Source organism: Phyllostomus discolor, chromosome 1 (genome assembly GCF_004126475.2).
Source record: "Phyllostomus discolor isolate MPI-MPIP mPhyDis1 chromosome 1, mPhyDis1.pri.v3, whole genome shotgun sequence".
Taxonomy (NCBI): domain Eukaryota; kingdom Metazoa; phylum Chordata; class Mammalia; order Chiroptera; family Phyllostomidae; genus Phyllostomus; species Phyllostomus discolor.
Window position 1 is genome coordinate 161482006 of NC_040903.2, and position 18779 is coordinate 161500784.

The 18779-nt window shown below is 41.5% G+C and overlaps 2 protein-coding genes across 3 annotated transcripts in view; one reads left to right on the forward strand and one right to left on the reverse strand.

Moving 5' to 3' along the window:
- The window catches only part of GALK2 (galactokinase 2), a 130764-nt gene extending 117374 nt beyond the window's left edge, over nt 1-13390 (forward strand). For both annotated transcript variants that reach the window (XM_028505938.2, XM_028505939.2), the window contains exons 9-10: nt 985-1186; nt 10138-13390. In XM_028505938.2, the coding sequence (XP_028361739.1) occupies nt 985-1186; nt 10138-10345 (410 nt within the window). In that variant the 3' untranslated portion in view covers nt 10346-13390. The remainder of the gene's footprint in view (nt 1-984; nt 1187-10137) is intronic.
- FAM227B (family with sequence similarity 227 member B) overlaps nt 10739-18779 on the reverse strand; it is a 207325-nt gene continuing 199284 nt past the window's right edge. Inside the window, exons 15-17 of the mRNA XM_036033361.1 lie at nt 18255-18329; nt 15300-15369; nt 10739-10833 (exon numbers count right to left, since the gene is read on the reverse strand). Coding sequence (XP_035889254.1) covers nt 10759-10833; nt 15300-15369; nt 18255-18329 — 220 coding nt within the window. The 3' untranslated portion in view covers nt 10739-10758. The remainder of the gene's footprint in view (nt 10834-15299; nt 15370-18254; nt 18330-18779) is intronic.

Genomic DNA, 18779 nt, shown 5'->3' on the forward strand with positions numbered 1-18779 from the left:
TAAAAATAAATAAATAAAATCTTATTTAAAAAGTGTAAATTTGGGTAATGGCAGTGGGAATAGAAGGGAAAGATGACTAGAAAACACACTAAACAATTAGATCTGGTGACAGAATTTATATCCTCTTTGAAAGAGAATTAGAAAATTCACACAAATTTGTGTTATTTCATTGATGCAAACTGTCAATTGTAAGTTTAATATATCTAATATGACTCAATTGAGAAACTTTGAAGGAAAACTTAATTCTTTATTAATTTATAGGAAAGTTAACCCCACACTTACAATTACTAAACTTTTACACAGATCCTAAGAATGGCTATTTACTTCCTCTAGCCTTTGCTGCCTTTTTATCCATCGCCAAGAGTTAGGAAGACAGTGCTGTGGAGGGGAAAAAATGTGGCCTGGGACTTTTAATAGAGTCTATTGGTTCATAAGTGGATGTAAAAGTGCCTCTGAGAAAGCAGGAATAGTCTAGGGGAGAGGAACCTGGAGTCAGAGGCTGGAGGAGAGAGTCGAGTAAAAAGGCTGCCTTGAAAGGCCGCCCCTCAGAGGGGGCGCAGAGCTTTCTCTAGGTGGCTCTTGCTGATCTGCTTCCTTTGTCCAGTCTAGATGGCGAGGGAACCCGCTGATGTACTTCATTCAGGTCAGCCCCCTGGGGCAGATATCGGGATGGGGTGGGCAGGGAGTAGAACTGGAGTTGCAAACAGAAGGTAACAGTCACAGTTAACACCCTCGTTACAAGACATAACACTGTGGGGGAAAGCTTGGAGGAAGTTCCTCATAGAATCATACAGTGTTAGAGCTGGACTTAAACAGAGACATATTTAGACCATAAAGAATTCTTTCGGTAAAAGAGAGACCCACTGAAAGTCTTAGGTATTAATAATGAAGACAGAATTGGAAGTCCTTATTAACTATTTTTCTTTGCACTGGACTGTCCAGTCACTATTTCTAATCTTGTTCCCCATCCCTGTTCTTCCTAAGTGCTCCTCTTCAAACTGTACCAGCGGGCAAAGCACGTGTTCAGTGAGGCATCGCGAGTGCTGCAGTTTAAGAAGATCTGTGAAGAAGCACCCGGCAACACAGTGGAGCTGCTGGGGGAGCTCATGAACCAGAGCCACGTGAGCTGCCGGGACCTGTATGAGTGCAGCTGCCCGGAGCTGGACCAGCTCGTAGACATCTGTCGGTGAGGCCGAGATAGCAGCATGGCGGGGCTGGGGGATGCTGCTGATGAAATTATTCAAATTAATGAAAAAAAGTGACATTTTCATAACCTTCTAAGTGGGAGAAGATCCTTGCCCACTCCCTACAGGAGGAGTTGTCTGTGATATAGAGCTGAACTTGTTCCTTCCTAAATGTCTGTGTGAGGCTCCAGGTGTGGAGTCAGTTCTTCACAACATCATGAGATTTTTCCATTTTTGGATGATTAGGCAGTCTGGGGAGTGTTTCTCAGACACGGACCCTGTTTTCACTTTCTCCTGACGTTGTAACCAACGCTGTCCACCACGCTGTGGCTCTGCCAGCATCTCCTGTTTGGTGTTGTAAGTTTAGTTGTTTTATTCACAAGAAAGGAGAAGATGGAAGGGGAGCCTCAAACTTGAAAGAGTGTAGTGGCGGTAGGGGAGGTGGCTGGAGGAATGAATTCAGAGAGCCAGCATTTCCTGCCTTCCCAGTTTGTTTGGCAATTTGGGGAAATAAAGCCTGAATAAAGCCTAGTTTATAAAAGGTTTGCTGGGACAGATGTAGAGAGGGGAACTTTCCCAAAGCCTGAGAATGATTCCCTTGTGACTGCTAGTGAGTGGGCATCTGAGAGCAGTGTGGTCCCTGTACCCAGGAGGGACCTCAGTGACTTGGGGAGAACTGGAAGGGAAATTGGGCAAACTCTCAAATGGCTAGATGTTATTTCCACTGTGAGAAGATTATACATACATGAATATGAGAAGAACTGTCTGTAATTAGTAATGAAAATATAATTTACCACTTGGCGCCTATGGCTTGCCTTACTCATTGCCACACTCCCAGCCTGAGCAGATTAAACCAAATAGCTCCAATCATCACAAATGGCATGTATAACCCAATTTGTCAAGAGACTTGAACACAGCATTGGTACAATGGCTCTGTTGTCGTCAGTGTTTGCTCACTAATTGCCAAAAAGCCTTCCAGAATTGTTTCATTGTAAGTGCTCTTTTTAGAAAATATCAAGGGCCTGGTAAATGGAGGGAAACAAATATTGTTCAGTTCCGGACATAAGAGGAAGTGAAATGATTTATGCAAAATCAGGAAGGAGTGTCTTTGCCTGGAAGGTAGCAAGGGAGTTTGAGTCCCACCTGAAAAGCAGTGGAAGGACATTCACTAGCTTCCTGCAATTCGCTAATGACCTTTTACTTCCTGGGGTGGTGCACCAGCTACAAGTTTCATAGGGAAAGAGGGAAATGACAATTAATAAGAAGTGAAGTGTTAGTGATAAGTGTTATAAAAAAATAGAAGAAGAAGGGATACAGAGTACCAGGATTGAGTGGGAAATCTTTATACGGAGTGGCTGAAGGAGGCCTCTCTGACGAGATGGTATTTGAACAGTGACCTGCAGGAAGTGAAGCAATAGCACAGCACAGAGATAGGTCCTGAAGTGGGTATGTGGCTGTCACATGTGAGGAACAGCAAGAAGGCCAGTGTGGCTGGAGGGCAGTACGAGCAGGAGAGGGTGGTAGGTGATGAAGTAAGAGGGTGGTAGGAGCCGCACCACAGGGGCCCGGTGGGCCACCGGCAGGTCTCCGGCTTCGAGTGGGAGGGATGGGAACGAAGTGCTCACTGGTCCTGCGCAGAAGGCCCCGAAGGAAGACTCAGGGCACTTGCCGCGTGGGTGCGGGAGAGCAGTCAAGATGACTGCTGGGTTTTTGGCCTGAGAAAATTTTCTTGTTTCTGTAAAAGCCACATTTTTGGAAGTCAGACTTCACATTTCTGGGTCAGAATTATCTTTGAGGTCCGTCAGATGTGAGAGCAGGAGATGGAGGAGGCACGAAGAGGTTAAATGTTCTGAACATGTTAACACAGTCAGTCAGCAGAAGAGGGGAGCTGAAGTGGGTTCGGGAGCATTGCCAAAGGTAATCTTGACGTTTCCCTCCCTGGTCCACTGTGGCACTTTAAAATTCCTTTAGTTTTCCTGAAGGCCTGCTTGGAAACTATTTGCATGAAAAGACAACTAATTGATAAAGTGAACAAATTCCTATGTCTACAATACTCAGGGCACTACTACAAGCTAAAATCTTAAAGTGATATGGCCAGGCTGCATGTCAGGAAAGGCATCTCTAGGTAGTTAGCCTATAGGAACTTACAGAAGCTATCTTTTGACTCAGGGGAGAGCGGAAGAAAAGGTAGAGACCAGCAGGACGTGCTGTTTTTCTGCGGAGGTTTCCACTGCTCTCCCAGAGAAAATCAGCAGAGGATCCAAAGAAAGGGCGGGGAGGGAAAAGGAAACTACACTCCTGCAGTGAGGCTGTTCATTTATTTTTTAATTAGATTAATGTTGGAGAAACCTCAATTATGTGAAACAAAGTATAGTAATGAAGGAAAAAGATGAAGCTTGCCCAGTTATAACTCTTTTTAATGAAGATGTACCTTTTAAGAAATGGCTAAATTTTAAAGTAAGACTTACTGAAGAACACAAAAGAGTTTTGAAACCAAGTCAATTGCATGTGAGACAGCTCATTTGTTATTGGTTTCCCTGGTTGTACTTAAGAAGAAATAGTTAAGGCTTTTAGTTCAGCTTTGACACTTGTTGAAATGAGAGAGGACTCAGTGATGCATGATTGCCCAAGCTGTTAGTAGACCAACAAAGGTTAGTTACCAAAGTAAATTTCCTGTCTTCCTCAGAACTCTTTCCACAGCTTTATCCCATGGCCGTGCTGCTCAGCCTCTCGTGCTCATTCTCCTGACCAGATCCGAATGGGGAGGAACACAGTGCATACCCACATTACCATGCTCGATCCCCATTGTTGTAGGAGGTAGTCTGCACATGCTGCTAAGGAACAGGAAGAGCCATTCCAGCTGTCCTTGGAGCTGACTTCTATTTGGGCTGCGTCTTCCATTTACTGTCCCCCCACCTGCCAAATATATACATACATATGGTCTGTCCAGAAGGTGTCCAGCCATGTAATATTAAAAATGGAGACATTTATTAAAGAAGATGCAAGATACAAGACACATTGTACGTAGGACAATGACAACTCAGAGTAGACACCTTGGGACCTCACACAGTTCTCCCAGTCTCCATCAGCTGCCCCATTGTACTTTACTGAATCTCTTCAACGGTCTGAAACCTCTTCCCTTTCAAAGGTGATTTTAGTTTTGGAAAAAGCCAGAAGTTGCAGAGTGCCAAATCTGGGCTGTAGAGGGACTGAGTCACCTGGGTCTTTCGATGTTTTGCCAAAAAACTCTGTATGAGATGATGTATGAGCGGGCACGTTGTCATGATGAAGCTGCCAATCACCAGTTGCCCATAGCTGTGGCCTTCTGAATCATCTGAATAGTTTCTGCTGAGGAATGTTCAAGCTTAACACAAAATTTGACACAGGCACATTGTTCTACTCAGTCATTTTGAATGTGATGGCCACATAGTACACATGCTCACTCAAAGGCGTCCACCGCCCCCACTGACCAGTACAGTGAAGTCGTCATTGTTCACACATGTACATTCCAGTCCACTCTCCTTGGCTGCCAGGTTACATTGATGTCGTGCAAACCGTTCTTGTTATATTAACAATGGCTTGACTTTTTCTGGACAGACCCATGTAGGACATGCTAGAACCACACCGACTGGTCTTCAATGCCCTTTAGTGGCTTAGGTTTCTAAAACAGACTTGTAGTCATATTTTCTTATACTTTTTCATTTGAATGGTATTGGAACTCTGTAGTTCCTTGAATCTAAGGCAGTCTGAAAGTGTTTCTAACCTGGCTGTAAAAATAATAGAAATTGTTCTGGAAGGTCTATTTTCTGAGATTCTAGTCAGAATATTTCAGGCTTCAGAGCAGAAACTAGAAGTCTGTCCAGGTAAAGAATATCTCATTGGCTATAGCTGGTGTGGCTCAGTGGATTGAGTGCTGGCCTGCGAACCAAAGGGTCACTGGTTCAAATCCCAGTCAGGGCACATGCCTGGGTTGCAGGCCAGGTCCTCTGTAGGGGGTGCACAAGAGGCAACCACACACTGATGTTTCTCTCCCTCTCTTTCTTCCTCCCTTCCCTTCTCTCTAAAAATAAATAAATAAAATCTAAAAACAATATCTTACTGACTGCTTATATTTATATATTATATTGCTATGTATATGCTGTTTCACAGATACAGTATTTTGCCGTGTATAACATGTACTGTTTTTGCCAAAGGTTTTTTCTTTTTTGTTTCTTGTTTTAAGTATATTTTATTGATTATGCTATTACAGTTGTCCCATTTTTTTCTCCCCTTTATCCTCCTCCACCCTGAACCCACCCTTCATCCAACATTCCTCCCTGAGTTCATGTCCATGGATCATATCTACAAGATTTTGGCTTCTCCTTTTCCTATGCTAGTCTATGCTTTTTATTCTGTACCTTTTCTCCAATTGTCCCCAAATCCCTGCCAATAACCCTCCATGTGATCTGTATTTCTGTGATTCTGTTCCTGTTCTAGTTGTTTGCTTAGTTTGTTTTTGTTTTTTAAATTCAGTAGTTGATAGTTGTGAGTTTATTTTCATTTTACTGTTCACATTTTTGATCTTTTTCTTAGATAGTTCCTTTAACATTTCATATAATAAGGGCTTGATGATGATGAACTCCTTTAACTTGACCTTATCTGGGAAACACTTTATCTGCCCTTCCATTCTAAATGATAGCTTTCTGGACAGAGTAATCTTGGATGTAGGTCCTTGCCTTTCATGACATGGAATACTTCTTTCTGGCCCCTTCTTGCCTGTAAATTTTCTTTTCAGAAATCAGCTGATAGTCTAATGGGAACTCCTTTGTAGGTAACTCTGTCCTTTTCTCTTACTGCTTTTAAGATTCTCTCCTTATCTTTAATCTTGGGTAATGTAATTATGATGTGCCTTGGTGTGTGCCTCTTTGGGTTCAATTTCTTTGGGATCCTATGAATTTCCTGGACTTGTATGTCTATTTCCTTCACCAGATTGGGGAAGTTTTCCTTCATTATTTTTGCAAATGAGTTTTCAATTTCTTGCACTTATTCTTCTCATTTTGGCACCCCTATAATTTGGATGTTGGAATGTTTAAAGTTGTCCAGAGGTTCCTAAGCCTCTCCTCATTTTTTTGAATTCTTATTTCTTCATTATATTCTGGTTGTTTATTTCTTCCTTCTGTTCCAAATTGTTGGTTTCAGTCCTGGTTTCATTCCCTTCACTGTTGGTTCCCTGTTTATTTTTCTTTATTTCACTTTGTACAGTCTTCACTTCTTCACTTATTTTGCTGCTGCACTCAACCATTTCTGTGAGCATACTGATGACCAGTGTTTTGGACTCTGCATCTAATAGGTTGGCTATATCCTCATTGCTTAGTTCTTTTTCTACAGTTTTGATCTGTTTTTTCATTTGGGTCATATTTTCTTATCTTGGCATACCTGTTATATTGTAAGGGGCAGAGCCTTAGGTATTCACCAGGTTGGGGCAACCCACTTTGCTGTGTTGTGGTGCTGTATGTGGGGGAGGGATCAGAGAGGGCACAATGCTACTTGCTTGGCTTTTGCCCTACTTTCAGTCACTTCCCCTGTTACCCACAAGCGAATTGGGCCCTTCTCGTGCTGATTCCTGTGTGGGTGGGTTTGTATGTCTTCTAGGATCCTGGAGGCCACTCCAATGGACTCTCCTGTGGGACTGGAATTTCTCCTGCTGACACAACCCCTACAGTTTTTTCAACCAGAAGTTTTAAGGTTTTATTTTCCCGCGCTGGAACCGTGGGTTGTGTGGTCTGTCCCACTCCCCAGTTGTTCCTCCCAGTTTTTCCGCACGAGAATGTGGGAGTGCCCTGTCTGCTAGTGGCAGCCTTGCTGTGTATCCTCTCTGCTTGGCTACCTGTCTCCTCCCCCTTAACGGTCTGGATGAATGTTTCTTTAACTTGTTGGTTGTCCAACTTACATACAGTTTGATTTTCTGGCAGTGCTGGTTGTTTTTTGTTTTTAAATTTGTTGCTGTCCTTCTTTTGGTTGTGCAAGGAGGCAAAGTCTATCTACCTACGCCACCATCTTGTCCAGAACTTCCTTTTTTGCCCAAATTTTTGAAGGTAGAATAAGGATACACATTATACATGGTAGTACTAATTCTGTATCTATTAATATTTTTAATTGTTTTATTTATGCTTATGTGGTAAAAGTGTAACTCTAGAAACCATAATGATATCTGTATGGAACATGATACCTGGGAACATGATAATTAGTTTTGTTTCTAAATATAAATAAACAATTGAATTAAAAAATTAAAACAAAAATTTTTTTTCCCTGAAAGTTTGAGCCAAATGTGGGTGTACATTATACATGGCAAAATACAGTAAGTGACTTGGTTTCAAAATTGTTTTATTTTATTCAGTAAATTCTACTTTAAAATTTACATTTTGTTCTTTTGAAAGATATTTTATAATTGGGCAAGTATCACCTTTTTCCTTTATTCTGATACTTCATTTCACATAATTGAGGTTTTCTTAAAAAGCCTGAGTATGTATTTTGATATTTTAAAACAAATATCACAATCCAGCAGCCATTTTTTAGAGCCTATCAAATGCCTGGAATTATGCCGGGTTGAGATTAGAGAAATAGATATAAGCTGTCCCTAGAGTTAAGATTTCCTGAAATAACTTAATAGCTATGTGTATAATATAAAAATATTTACTTTTATTGAAGTGAAATTGAATTGAAATACATGCAAGGCAAATTTCCTTGCTTTCCATCTTCGCAGTGTGCAGCAAGGTCGGGTCTTATTGGGTTTCCCTCTCCCATCCCGACATTGCCCTGTGCGTAGTACCTCACTCAGTCAGTGTTTTATGGTCAGGTCTGTTCGTTTAAAAGTGGGAAGCTTTATAGGCTCTATCAGGTGCTTGTAAAGTTATAAGAATATACTTTTCAGTGATGAAAAGGTCAAAGGGAACATTATGTAGAATCTCTACCTGTCATCTGCCCTAGCCTTTGTTTTGTAGATCATGCTTTTCAAGGCAGAGGCTGTTTTGACCAGCTCTTCCACACTATTCTCTATCAAGTCACCACAACCATCTAAGTGCCATTTAGAAGAGTTTAGGGTTTTGCCTTTCATAACTCTTGTGTTGCCTCTCTGATGATTGCCTCTCAGGACCTGTATTTTTAATTTCTTACTGTTCTCCCAGGGGAAAAATGCAAACGTGAAAAGTTTACTGAACACCCTTGGCTTACTTGCTTTCTTTTCTTAACTTAAAGTTTATATTGGTCTCCTAACTTTTGGATCTCTCTCAGAATTTCTGTGGCATCTGCCAAAGGGCATATTTAGCCCCAGTGGGGAACACTTCAAGCAGGACCAGTGAGTGTGGCTAGCTGGGCAGAATGCTGACCAGCTGCGGGGACAGACCCTGATTTGTGATCACAAGTGCCTTAGTCTCAGGGTGGAGGCTATTTATAACAGCACTTATCGTTCTCTGTTTGTGAAATTTGAGCCTTGATGGTTTTAGATCATGTGGTTGACGCAATTTAGTCCATTTTCATCTACAGCAGGCAGGGTGCTGACAGAGCAGCTCGGAAGACTCAGAAGTGAGTGCCTTCACGAAGAAGTCTTCTAACTTCTGCTCTCTGGAAACTGGTGGGATAGCAGGAAGACAGTCCCTCTTGGCACAGTTCCTTGGGGTTTGCAGCAAGTTAGAGCAAACAACACTCAGTTTGCTTTAGGTTCGGTTTTGAAACCACAGCTTTCAAAAACTGTTCAAATGAGAAAATGTAAGACAATATGCCTAGAAGTCCACTGAAGACCATAAAAGACCTGGTTGACTTGAGTCCAACAAAATGGTATAGTGGGAGTCTTAGAAAACCAAGGAAGAGAGGGCACAGTGGTCTTCTCCAGATGATGCTGCATCTTCCAGAGGTGCTTCACTGGCCCCTCCGCTCCTCTCAGCATTCTCCACATGGAGAGAGTTTGATGTGACTGACAAGTTGTTGTTGTTTTTTTTTAAATTCTTAATCACCAAATTGCAAACTGGCCCTTTGCCAGCCTATGAACTCAGAATAATCCGAGAATCCCAGGGGCGGAGAAACTTTTCAGGAGTCTGGGCTTACTTCAGCTATTGGGCCGTAAGCTGAGTGAGTGGTTGAGGGATGGGAGGAGATGAGTTATTTTTATTGATTTGCTTGCACTTTTGTTTTCTTCCTTGAGACATCTATTTTCATTTGAAAATAATATTTTAATGAAAAAAAACAGATGATGAAAAAATCAATTGGCAAAATCATTAAGGGGAAATGAATTACTGGTATGTAATAATTCTGATGTTCTAGATAGGGGTAATATTCTACTGATATTTTCCAGGAAGTAAATTAGCTCATTTAGATGGAAAAAAGGGTCAAAATTATGCTAAATTACTTATGGAGTTTTTAATTTGCTATGCATTTGGAGTAAATTTTATCAGGAAGAATTGGAAGTACATGTTAACTTTTATTATCAGATATATTGCATCCTGTAAAGATGAGTGATCCTTGAACTTTGTGTAGGACCTTTCACTGGTATAAATCTTAGGTTTGAAACTGTCTGACATCCATGACCTCTTGCTTTGTGCTGTTCCATACAGTAGTTTCCGTTGCAATCATGCATTTCATCTAAGGGTAAATTCTGAGTCCAGGTGTCAGACCAGCTCCAGACAAAGTAGGGAAGATTCCATAAAATCACCACTTGAAAGCTCTAGAGCAACTACTTACTATTTAGAGCCAAAACTGGGGGTAGTTGAAGAAACAATTAAATTTTAAATCACCTTTTGTAAAAGTATAAATTTTCTAATTTACTAATGTGCTCTACAACACTGGAGAAAACCCCATAAAACAAAACACTCACACATATTCTCTCATTAGGACATTGGTGGACTGTTTGTCCTACAAGCATCGGCGAAATCACTCTCATTTTTATCCACAGGGTCTAATTTTTCTTTTCTCATTGTTTTAGGACATTTGGGGCTCAAGGGTCACGACTCACTGGAGCAGGATGGGGAGGCTGCACAGTCTCACTGGTGCCTACTGACAAGCTGCCCAGCTTCCTAGCAAACGTGCACGAAGCTTATTACCAGAGGAGTGACCGAAGCCTAGCGCCAGGGAATCAGAGGTTGTTTGCTACCAAACCTGGAGGCGGGGCTTTGGTTTTCCTTGAGGCCTAAACAATGTAAAAAATCTTGGAGAAACTATCTGGGGCATTTAGGAACTGGCAGGACTTCTTATGCCGCAGTAAATTAATCCTTTCTGTTTTGTATTATGATGAACGGTTGCTATTATCAAGATGTGTTTCCAAAGAAATGGTTGAAAGCTCTCTATGTTTCATAATGATTATTTTTCCATCTTAAAATATGTTTTCTATCAATAAGAGCCAAAATTATGGTTGGACAGATCCCTTAAGGATGACTTATTGAGATTTATTCACTTCAAGATTTTTTAAAGATGAACTGTAAAAGAAAATCCTGACCTCATGGATTGGACTAGAATTAAACACACTGTTACAATTAAACTGATACAATGGAATTGTATACAATATTCTTTAAATAGTTTATTTCTGATTTCTCTTTAGTGTTCTTCCTCAAAGGTGGTCTTCTGTTGTTGATGCTGATGATGGTGATGCCAGAAAGTCTCTCTCAACTTGAACTTCATAACGCTATTAAAATAATACATTTTAGGGATTCACAGATTTTCCCAGACATCTTATACTTGAATGTGAGATTCTCCCAATTACCTGGATGAGAATTGCTTAATTTTTTTCAAAAGTGGATTTAGAAAGAGAATCCCAATCATTTAATTTTTTTAACCATGTGATATATGAACAATCATTTTCAATTCTTTGGGCCTTGAGTTCTATCACTTAACAGAGAAACTTTATCTCTCTTCACACTGAAATAGAGAATTATCTGGATGATAATTGAGATTGTTCGATTTGTTCATGGAATTCACTTTTCCCTACTCTATCCTACGTTTTTTCAAATGCCTCCCTAATCCAAGGGAGTGCTCACTGTTCTGGCCAACACCACCTTGCACCCCTTCATTGTGTCTAGCAAGGCTTATTCGCGTATGTGGACCAGTGTAGGGCCGGTGTGCAGGGGTGTGGGCGAGAGCAGGAAGAGGCTTAGAGCTGATTCTGGGATTGGTTAGGGGTGTTGGTGGCTATGTGTATGTGTTTACCAAAAGTGGGAAGAAATGTTTGGCCATGTGGTAATGGTAAATGAATGACTTTCTCTCATGGATAGAAGACAGGAGGGCCATCTCAATTCTATGGAGATTTAGACCAGAAAGCATCTTGGATAATTGAGACAATTATCAGATAACTGTAAAAGGATAATTGAGACAGCCATGGTCTTATGGAATGAATTATCCAGAATATTGTGACAGTCTTCTTTTATTCTGTGATTGTTTTTGCTCACTAATGTGCAGCTCAGAGGTTGGATGTCATCATCTGGTACCTCAGTTTCATAGAGGCTGATGCCGAGTTGGTTGTAATGGTTCTCAAAAGGCAACAGTCATTAGAGAGTACTGGGAAATCCGCTATTCCACTCCAAAGTGAACTTTGGTGTGTTTCCTTCTTAGCAGAAAGGTAAACACTTGAGGAAACTTAAATCAAATTTCTTGAAAGAATTTTGAGTTTTTAAAACGCAGTAATCCAAAATCTGAATTGATTTAAAATGATAACCCTTTATTATTTATACCTTCCATTTTCCACAAAAGATGGATCTATGGTTCCATCTGTGGTTGTTATGCAATTCTTTAAAGATACCTGGATTACAGTTAGTATCTCCAGCAGTAGTAGTTAAGAGATACCAACAAAAATGGGAGAAATAATTAATTAGTGTCTGTGGAAGTAAAGAATTGTCCTATTTGTTTACTATTAAGAACCCAGATGTTTTACTCCTTTCTTTCATACCTTTGTGGCTCATACAGCAGTTTGATTATATTATTTGATGCCTAATTTTGACATTACTCAATAGTCAATGAGGATTGCTCTAGATTTTTAAGTGGAAGCCTAGCACACTGAAAATAAAAGGCTCTCTCCTACTCCTGACATCAGATTGTCTAAGCTTCAGATTTATTGCATGAGGGGAGACCTCCCACGAACGAATTTATTTATAAAAAATTTTGTATTTGTTCTTACATGTTTAAACTTCAGTCATGTTCAAAGTACTGCCAATTTGATGCAATACCCCTATTGAAATGTTTCTTCCACTGCTCAAAACAGTTTTTGAGCTTGTCAATTTTGATGTCTTTTAGTACTTCTGCCATTTTTTGTTTCACCTCTTCCACATCAGCAAAATGTTTCCCTTTGAAGACATTTTTCATCCAGGAAAACAACAAAAGAAGTCACTCAGGGCAGGATAGGGTGAATGGGGAGGATGGGGCATAGGTGTCAGGCTGTTTTAGGTCAAAAACTGCTGAACACTCAGTGCAGTGTGGGCAGGTGCGCTTGTAAATCACCCATCATGAAATGGGCAAACATGTTGCAGGATTCTACAAAAAAAATTCATTGAAGCTGAATTCAGCCTCTCACAACAACACCAGCTGGTACACTGATACAGATGGGTTGCTAGAACACTCACCTAGCAGGGAAAGTCTGTACTACAAGAGGCCTGCCCTTCAGAAGGTAATTCTGTTTTGGGGTGCCCCCCTTATAAACTAATTTCTACATATTCTTGCCTGTTGGAAGAGAAGAAGGCCCTAAGCTTGAACAGGACTGCCCATAAGCTGAAGGGGAGAGAACACGGAACACTGGAAAGATGGAGCAGTCTCTCTCCTCTTCTTTCTTTCTCACTCTCGAGCCCTGTTCAGAACCTTATGATTTCTGACTTATATTTCTGTTCATCGAAGGCAGGGATCATTCATCTGACACAGTGGTTGGAATCCAATATATTTTTGTGGAATTGTCAATGGAAAATATAAATATGAGTTTGAACACCACTAATTTTCTGTTAATTTGGAAGTCTGACTGCATTTGCAGGTTTTGAGTTGTATAAACTGTCCTTGGTCAGAAGCAAGGGATGGGGACAGTGGCACGAGGTTGCCATGAATACGTGAAACAGATTATGTTACATGTGAATATGGATGATTAAATAATAAGAATCTATTCCATCCTGCCACTATAATTTGGATGTGAAACCCTATAATGTTTATTAAATATTGTCCAGTATATATAAGAGAATCTAGGGGGAAAATTCTCTTTAAAATTATTTTAAAAAAGCAGAAACAGGGACTTCTGGCCAAGATAGAGATGTAGATAGACACACTGTGCCTCCTTGCACAATTGAAAGAAGGACAACAACAAAAATTTAAAAACAAAAACCAACCAGAGCTTACAGAAAATTGAACTGTATGGAATCCTGACAACCAAAGAGTTAAAGAAACATTCATCCACACTGGTAGGACAGGCAGAATCGGGCAGTCAGGCGTAGAGGATGCCTGTGGCAAAGTGGTGGCTGGTGGACTGGGCGTTCCCACATTTGCGAGCAGATAAACCAGGAAGAACAAATGGGGATCAAGACAGACCGCGCAACCCAGGGTTCCAATGCGAGGAAATAAAGCCTCAAACCTCTGACTGAAATAATCTGTGGAGGTTGCGGTAGTGGGAGAAACTCCCAGCCTCACAGGAGAGTTCCTTGGAGAAACCCACAGGGTCCTAGAATGTACACAAGCCCACCCACTTGGGAATCAGCACCAGAAGGGCCCAATTTGCTTGTGGGTAGTCAGGGAAGTGACTGACAGCCTGTGAAAGTTGAGCAAGCAGCATTGTTCCCTCTCTGACCCCTCCCTTGCATACAGTGTCGCAATGCAGTGACATGGGTTGCCCTGCCTTGGTGAACACCTAAGGCTGTTACATAGTAAGGCACGCCTTACTACATAACAGGTGTGCCACGACCAAAAAAAAAAAAAAGGCCCAAATGAAAGAACAAATCAAAGCTCCAGAAAAAAGAAACACAACTAAGCAATGAAGAGATAGCCAAACTGTCAGATGCAGAGTTTAAAACACTGGTAATCAGGATGCTCACAGAAGTGGTTGAGTATGGTTGCAAAATAGAGGAAAAAGTAAAGGCTATGAAAAGTGAAATAAAGGACAATGTACAGGGAACCAATAGTAATGGGAAGGAAAATGGGAATCAAATCAACAGCTTGGAGCAGGAGGAAAAAATAAGAATTCAAAAAAAATGATGAGAGGCTTAGGAACCTCTGGGATGACTTTAAACATTCTAACATCCAAATCATAGGGGTGTCAGAAGGAGAAAAAGAAGAGCAAGAAATTGTAAACTTATTTGAAAACATAATGGAGAACTTCCCCAAACAGGCCAGGAAGTCCAAGAAGTTCAGAGAGTCCCAAAGAGGTTGGACACAAGGAAGCACACACCAAGGCACATCATAATTACATTACCCAAGATTAAAGAGAAGGAGAGAATCTTAAAAGCAGCAAGAGAAAGAGAGACAGTTGCCTACAAAGGAGTTCCCATCAGACTGTCAGCTGATTTCTCAAAAGAGACCTTACAAGCAAGAAGGGGCTGGAAAGAAGTATTCCAAGTCATGAAAGGCAAGGACATACATCCAAGATTATTCTATCCAGCAATGCTTTCATTTAGAATGGAAAGGCAGATAAAGTGTTTCCCAGATAAGGTCAAGTTAAAGGAGTTCATCATCATGAAGCCCTTATTATATGAAATGCTAAAGGGACTTATCTAAAAAAAAGAAGAAGATAAAAAATATGAACAGAAAAATGACAACAAACTCAAAAGTATCAACAAGTGAACCTAAAAAACAAAAACAAAAACAAAAAAGCAAATAACTAGAACAGGAACAGAAGCACAGAAATGGAGATCACATGGAGGGTTATCAGCAGAGAGGGGAAGTGGGGAGAATGGGGGAAAAGGTACAGGGGATAAGAAGCATAATTGGCAAGTACAGAATAGACAGAGGGAGGTTAAGAATAGTATAGGAAAGGGAAAAGCTGAAGAACTTATATGTATAACCCGTGGACGTGAACTAAGGAAGGGGAATGCTGGTGGGAAAGAGGGGGTAAAGGGGAGAAAAAAATAGGACACCTGTAATAGCAAAATCAATAAAATATACTTAAAAAATAAAAATAAACCTCAAACTTACCAGTTTATGTAGGAACTTTTGAAACTCAGCTTCAACTTCATAAGGCTTCTTGGTAGCCTTTGCTTGGAGTCTAATCATGGAATAAAGAAAATCATTAATCAAATTAGTTTTTATACTAACACCAACTAAGAGCCAACATTTACAAAGAATTTAATATGCTGGCCACTTGCCAGCACTTTACAAATATTAATTCAATTACACTTACAATGCTCTTTTTTTTTTTTTAAAGATTTTACTTATTTTTAGAGAGAGGGGAAGGGAAAGAGAAAGGGAGAGAAACATCAATGTGTGGTTGCCTCTCACATGCCCCCCACTGGGGACCTTGTCTACAACCCAGGCTTGTGCCCTGACTGGGAATTGAACCAGCAACTCTTTAGCTCACAAGCCCATGCTTAATCCACTCAGCTACATCAGCCAGGGCACACTTACAACAATCTTGTGAAGTAGATACTGCTATTATCCTGTGTTATAAATGAGGAAACAGGCTCCAGTAGGTTAAGTGACCTGCTCGCAGCCACACAGATAACAAGTAACACAGGATTTAAACCCAAGCAGTGTGACTCGAGCCCTCAGTTCCAACCAGGGTGGAACTGAGTACCAGCTCTAAGTATCCTCTTCAGAGAGGTGGCTCACACAGTGCTCTCTTAACTGATCCCATGCAGCTGGTTCCACTCCAGCACAGACTGAGAAGTGTCGGTGGGGAGAGAGGAGTCACGGGGATGGGGACAAGCGAGAGACAGATCAGGGGGACAAGGAGAGACAGAGATGGGAGAGGCTAAGGGGCGAAGATGCTGACTGGCCTAAGCTCACTGAGAGTGGGAATCCAGGGGCCTCTCATGACTTCTGCCCCCAAGTACTCATTCAAGAAATTTATGCAGGACATGAGTAGTTGAATTCAGGAGGCAACAGGAGCCTTCCGGAGGGATCTTTGAATGCGGAAAGCGGCAGAGGTAGCCCAGGCAAGGAAGAATAGGAAAGGGAGAAACATCAGCAAGGGAAACACAGATGAGAGAAAGAAAACGGAAAAAAGGGTACAACACCATTAATTTTACTGGCAATTTTCAAGTGAAACATTTAAAAAATATTTTTCCTCTCTAAAGTTTGTAGAAGGTGAAATTTTCTGAGAATCCAACTATACTCTGCTGAAGCATAAAGTCCGACGGCTGCTCCTGCAAGGCCTACCTCTCTCTTTGGCATTCAGTCTGGGGGCCCCTGCGGGCACAGCGGGCTCCCTCATGGGGGTCGCCAGCTTTAGCTCTCTGTGCCTGGTACATGTCCCCTCGCTCATTCTGTGCTTTATCTCTGCCAATTGTATCTTCTCAACCTGCGTTTTCCCCTCACTGCTTACCACCCTCTAGATCTGTCTTTCCCTGCATTTCTAAAATGCTGTCTTACAGTTTGGGTCTCTTCCTTGCGGCCTTATTCACACACACTCCAAACTCCCCGTGGTGACCTCTTTCAGTGACATTCTCCTCGAATCGCCTTGATTTGCAGGTCATCCTGAGACTCCTGTTCATCTCAGGTAAATTAGCATCAACCCATCTTCCAACTCACTCTTTTACTTTACAGCCCCCCCTTTAAAAAAATAACAGCTTTTTTGAGATATATCACATACCATAAATTTCACCCATTTACAGTGTACAACCCAGTGGTTGTCAGTACGGTTGACACTTGAACAACACTGGTTTGAACTGTGCAGACCTGCTTATACGCGGACTTTTTCCAATAAATACCTGTATTTATTTTTCGGGGACTGCATGCATTGGTTTAGGCCATTTTATATATGGGACTTGAGCACCTGTGGATTTGGGTATCTGCGGGGGTCCTGGAACTGATCCCCTGTGTATGCTGAGGGACAACCTGAGTTTTGGGGAGTCAAGTTCTATGTGGACTTTTGACTCTGTGGAGTCAGCATTGTTCAAGGGTCAACTGTATGTTCACTTTTGTGACCATCACTACTCTCTGATCCATCTTTCTGATTGCCTTTTCTCTCCACAACTACCTCATTTGCAAAGATTACAGATAGAAACTTCCATGCTTGTGCCTATAAACTTAGCAGGCACACGGAATCAATACCATATCCAAAGGAGTATGTTTTCCTTTGCTTTCTCCAACGTGTTGTTGCATAAAATGCATCTGAGTGCTTCATCGACGCTGCTCTCAAAAACATTCCTTGTGTGTGGAGAAATCCTATCCAACATGAGCTGGTTTTGGGAACTTGTAAAAGTCACCTGGAATCAGATCTTACAATTGAGGTGTTGCAAAGTGCAAAGCTGCCTGACAAGTTTTGGTGAAAAGTGAGTTGAAATTCCCTCATGTGGCTGGGAGGCTGGCTTTCTAAAGTCCCAGTGCTGGGAAGAGTGGCAGCCAACTGGCAAAGACCTGTGGTCTCCCCTGGGGCTGATGTGAAGGCCTGTGCTCATCTGATGCTCATTCTTGTACATGTGCACGTGTTGGAAGTAGTTTAGACTCAATACTTTAGAGTTTTCCTTTTCAGACTCTAATTTATGAAATAAGTTAAATGAGCCCAATTTTCCTTGCTTCGGTGGAGGACAATGTTTGTGTGGATAGGGGAAGCAGCAGGGGCAGAAGGGGAAAAAAAGAGCTAGACTGGGGCAGACCAGCTAAGTAGGTTGTTTTTCGAGCTTACATCGTCCCTTAGAGTGTGGCAGGATGTCATGGGCTTGTTTTTAAAAGCCTTAAGTTCCAGTCCTGGGTTTGGTGGAGTAAAAGGAGATGATGATAATGTTCAGCAAGTAATCAAATTAGCCGAGTAGGTGATTATGTGGATAAAGAAAGTTAAATTGTTACTGCAGATGAACTGTTGAGTAGAAAGCCTCCTTGTAGATATTTGAGCTGCTGTACTTTTACCCAATAAAATCACTGTGGTTTTCTGTAACACATTTGATCAACTGAAATGTTTTTCAGCACTACAGAATTGCATAAGAAACAAACCTATCAAGTTCCTTGTCAATTCTTTCCTGCCGCTGTCTTAGGAATTTTATTTCTTCATCAATTCTGAGCTTTTCCCTATAAAATCAAATGTTGGAGTTAAATTGTAAAATAAAGCAAACATTTTTAATTGTAAAGGAATAAATCAACAATTGCCGACTTTCCTGTGTCAGTAAGAGTCCTTTATAAACCAGTTGTTCTGAGTCCCCTCCCAATGCAGTACTTGGGGTGAGGGAAACCCACACATCCCCTCATAAACTCATGCCGAAGGCATCACTCAGGAGTGTGGGCTAGACTGGCTGCTTCCACAAGGGCCTCTGACACGGTGCCCAGCCCCACTCTTCCCACTGAGCACAGGCAATCTAAGGGCCCCCCTCTCTGTGTATGTGGGTGGGAGGGGAATGCAGACCCACAGGCAGCAGAAGCTCAGACTTCCCTCTGCCTGCTGGATAGGTCCTAGCTGGCTGCCTCTCAAACTACCTCTCTCTGGTGTGTTTCCTCAACAGCTCCAGGCACCCATCCTTTCTC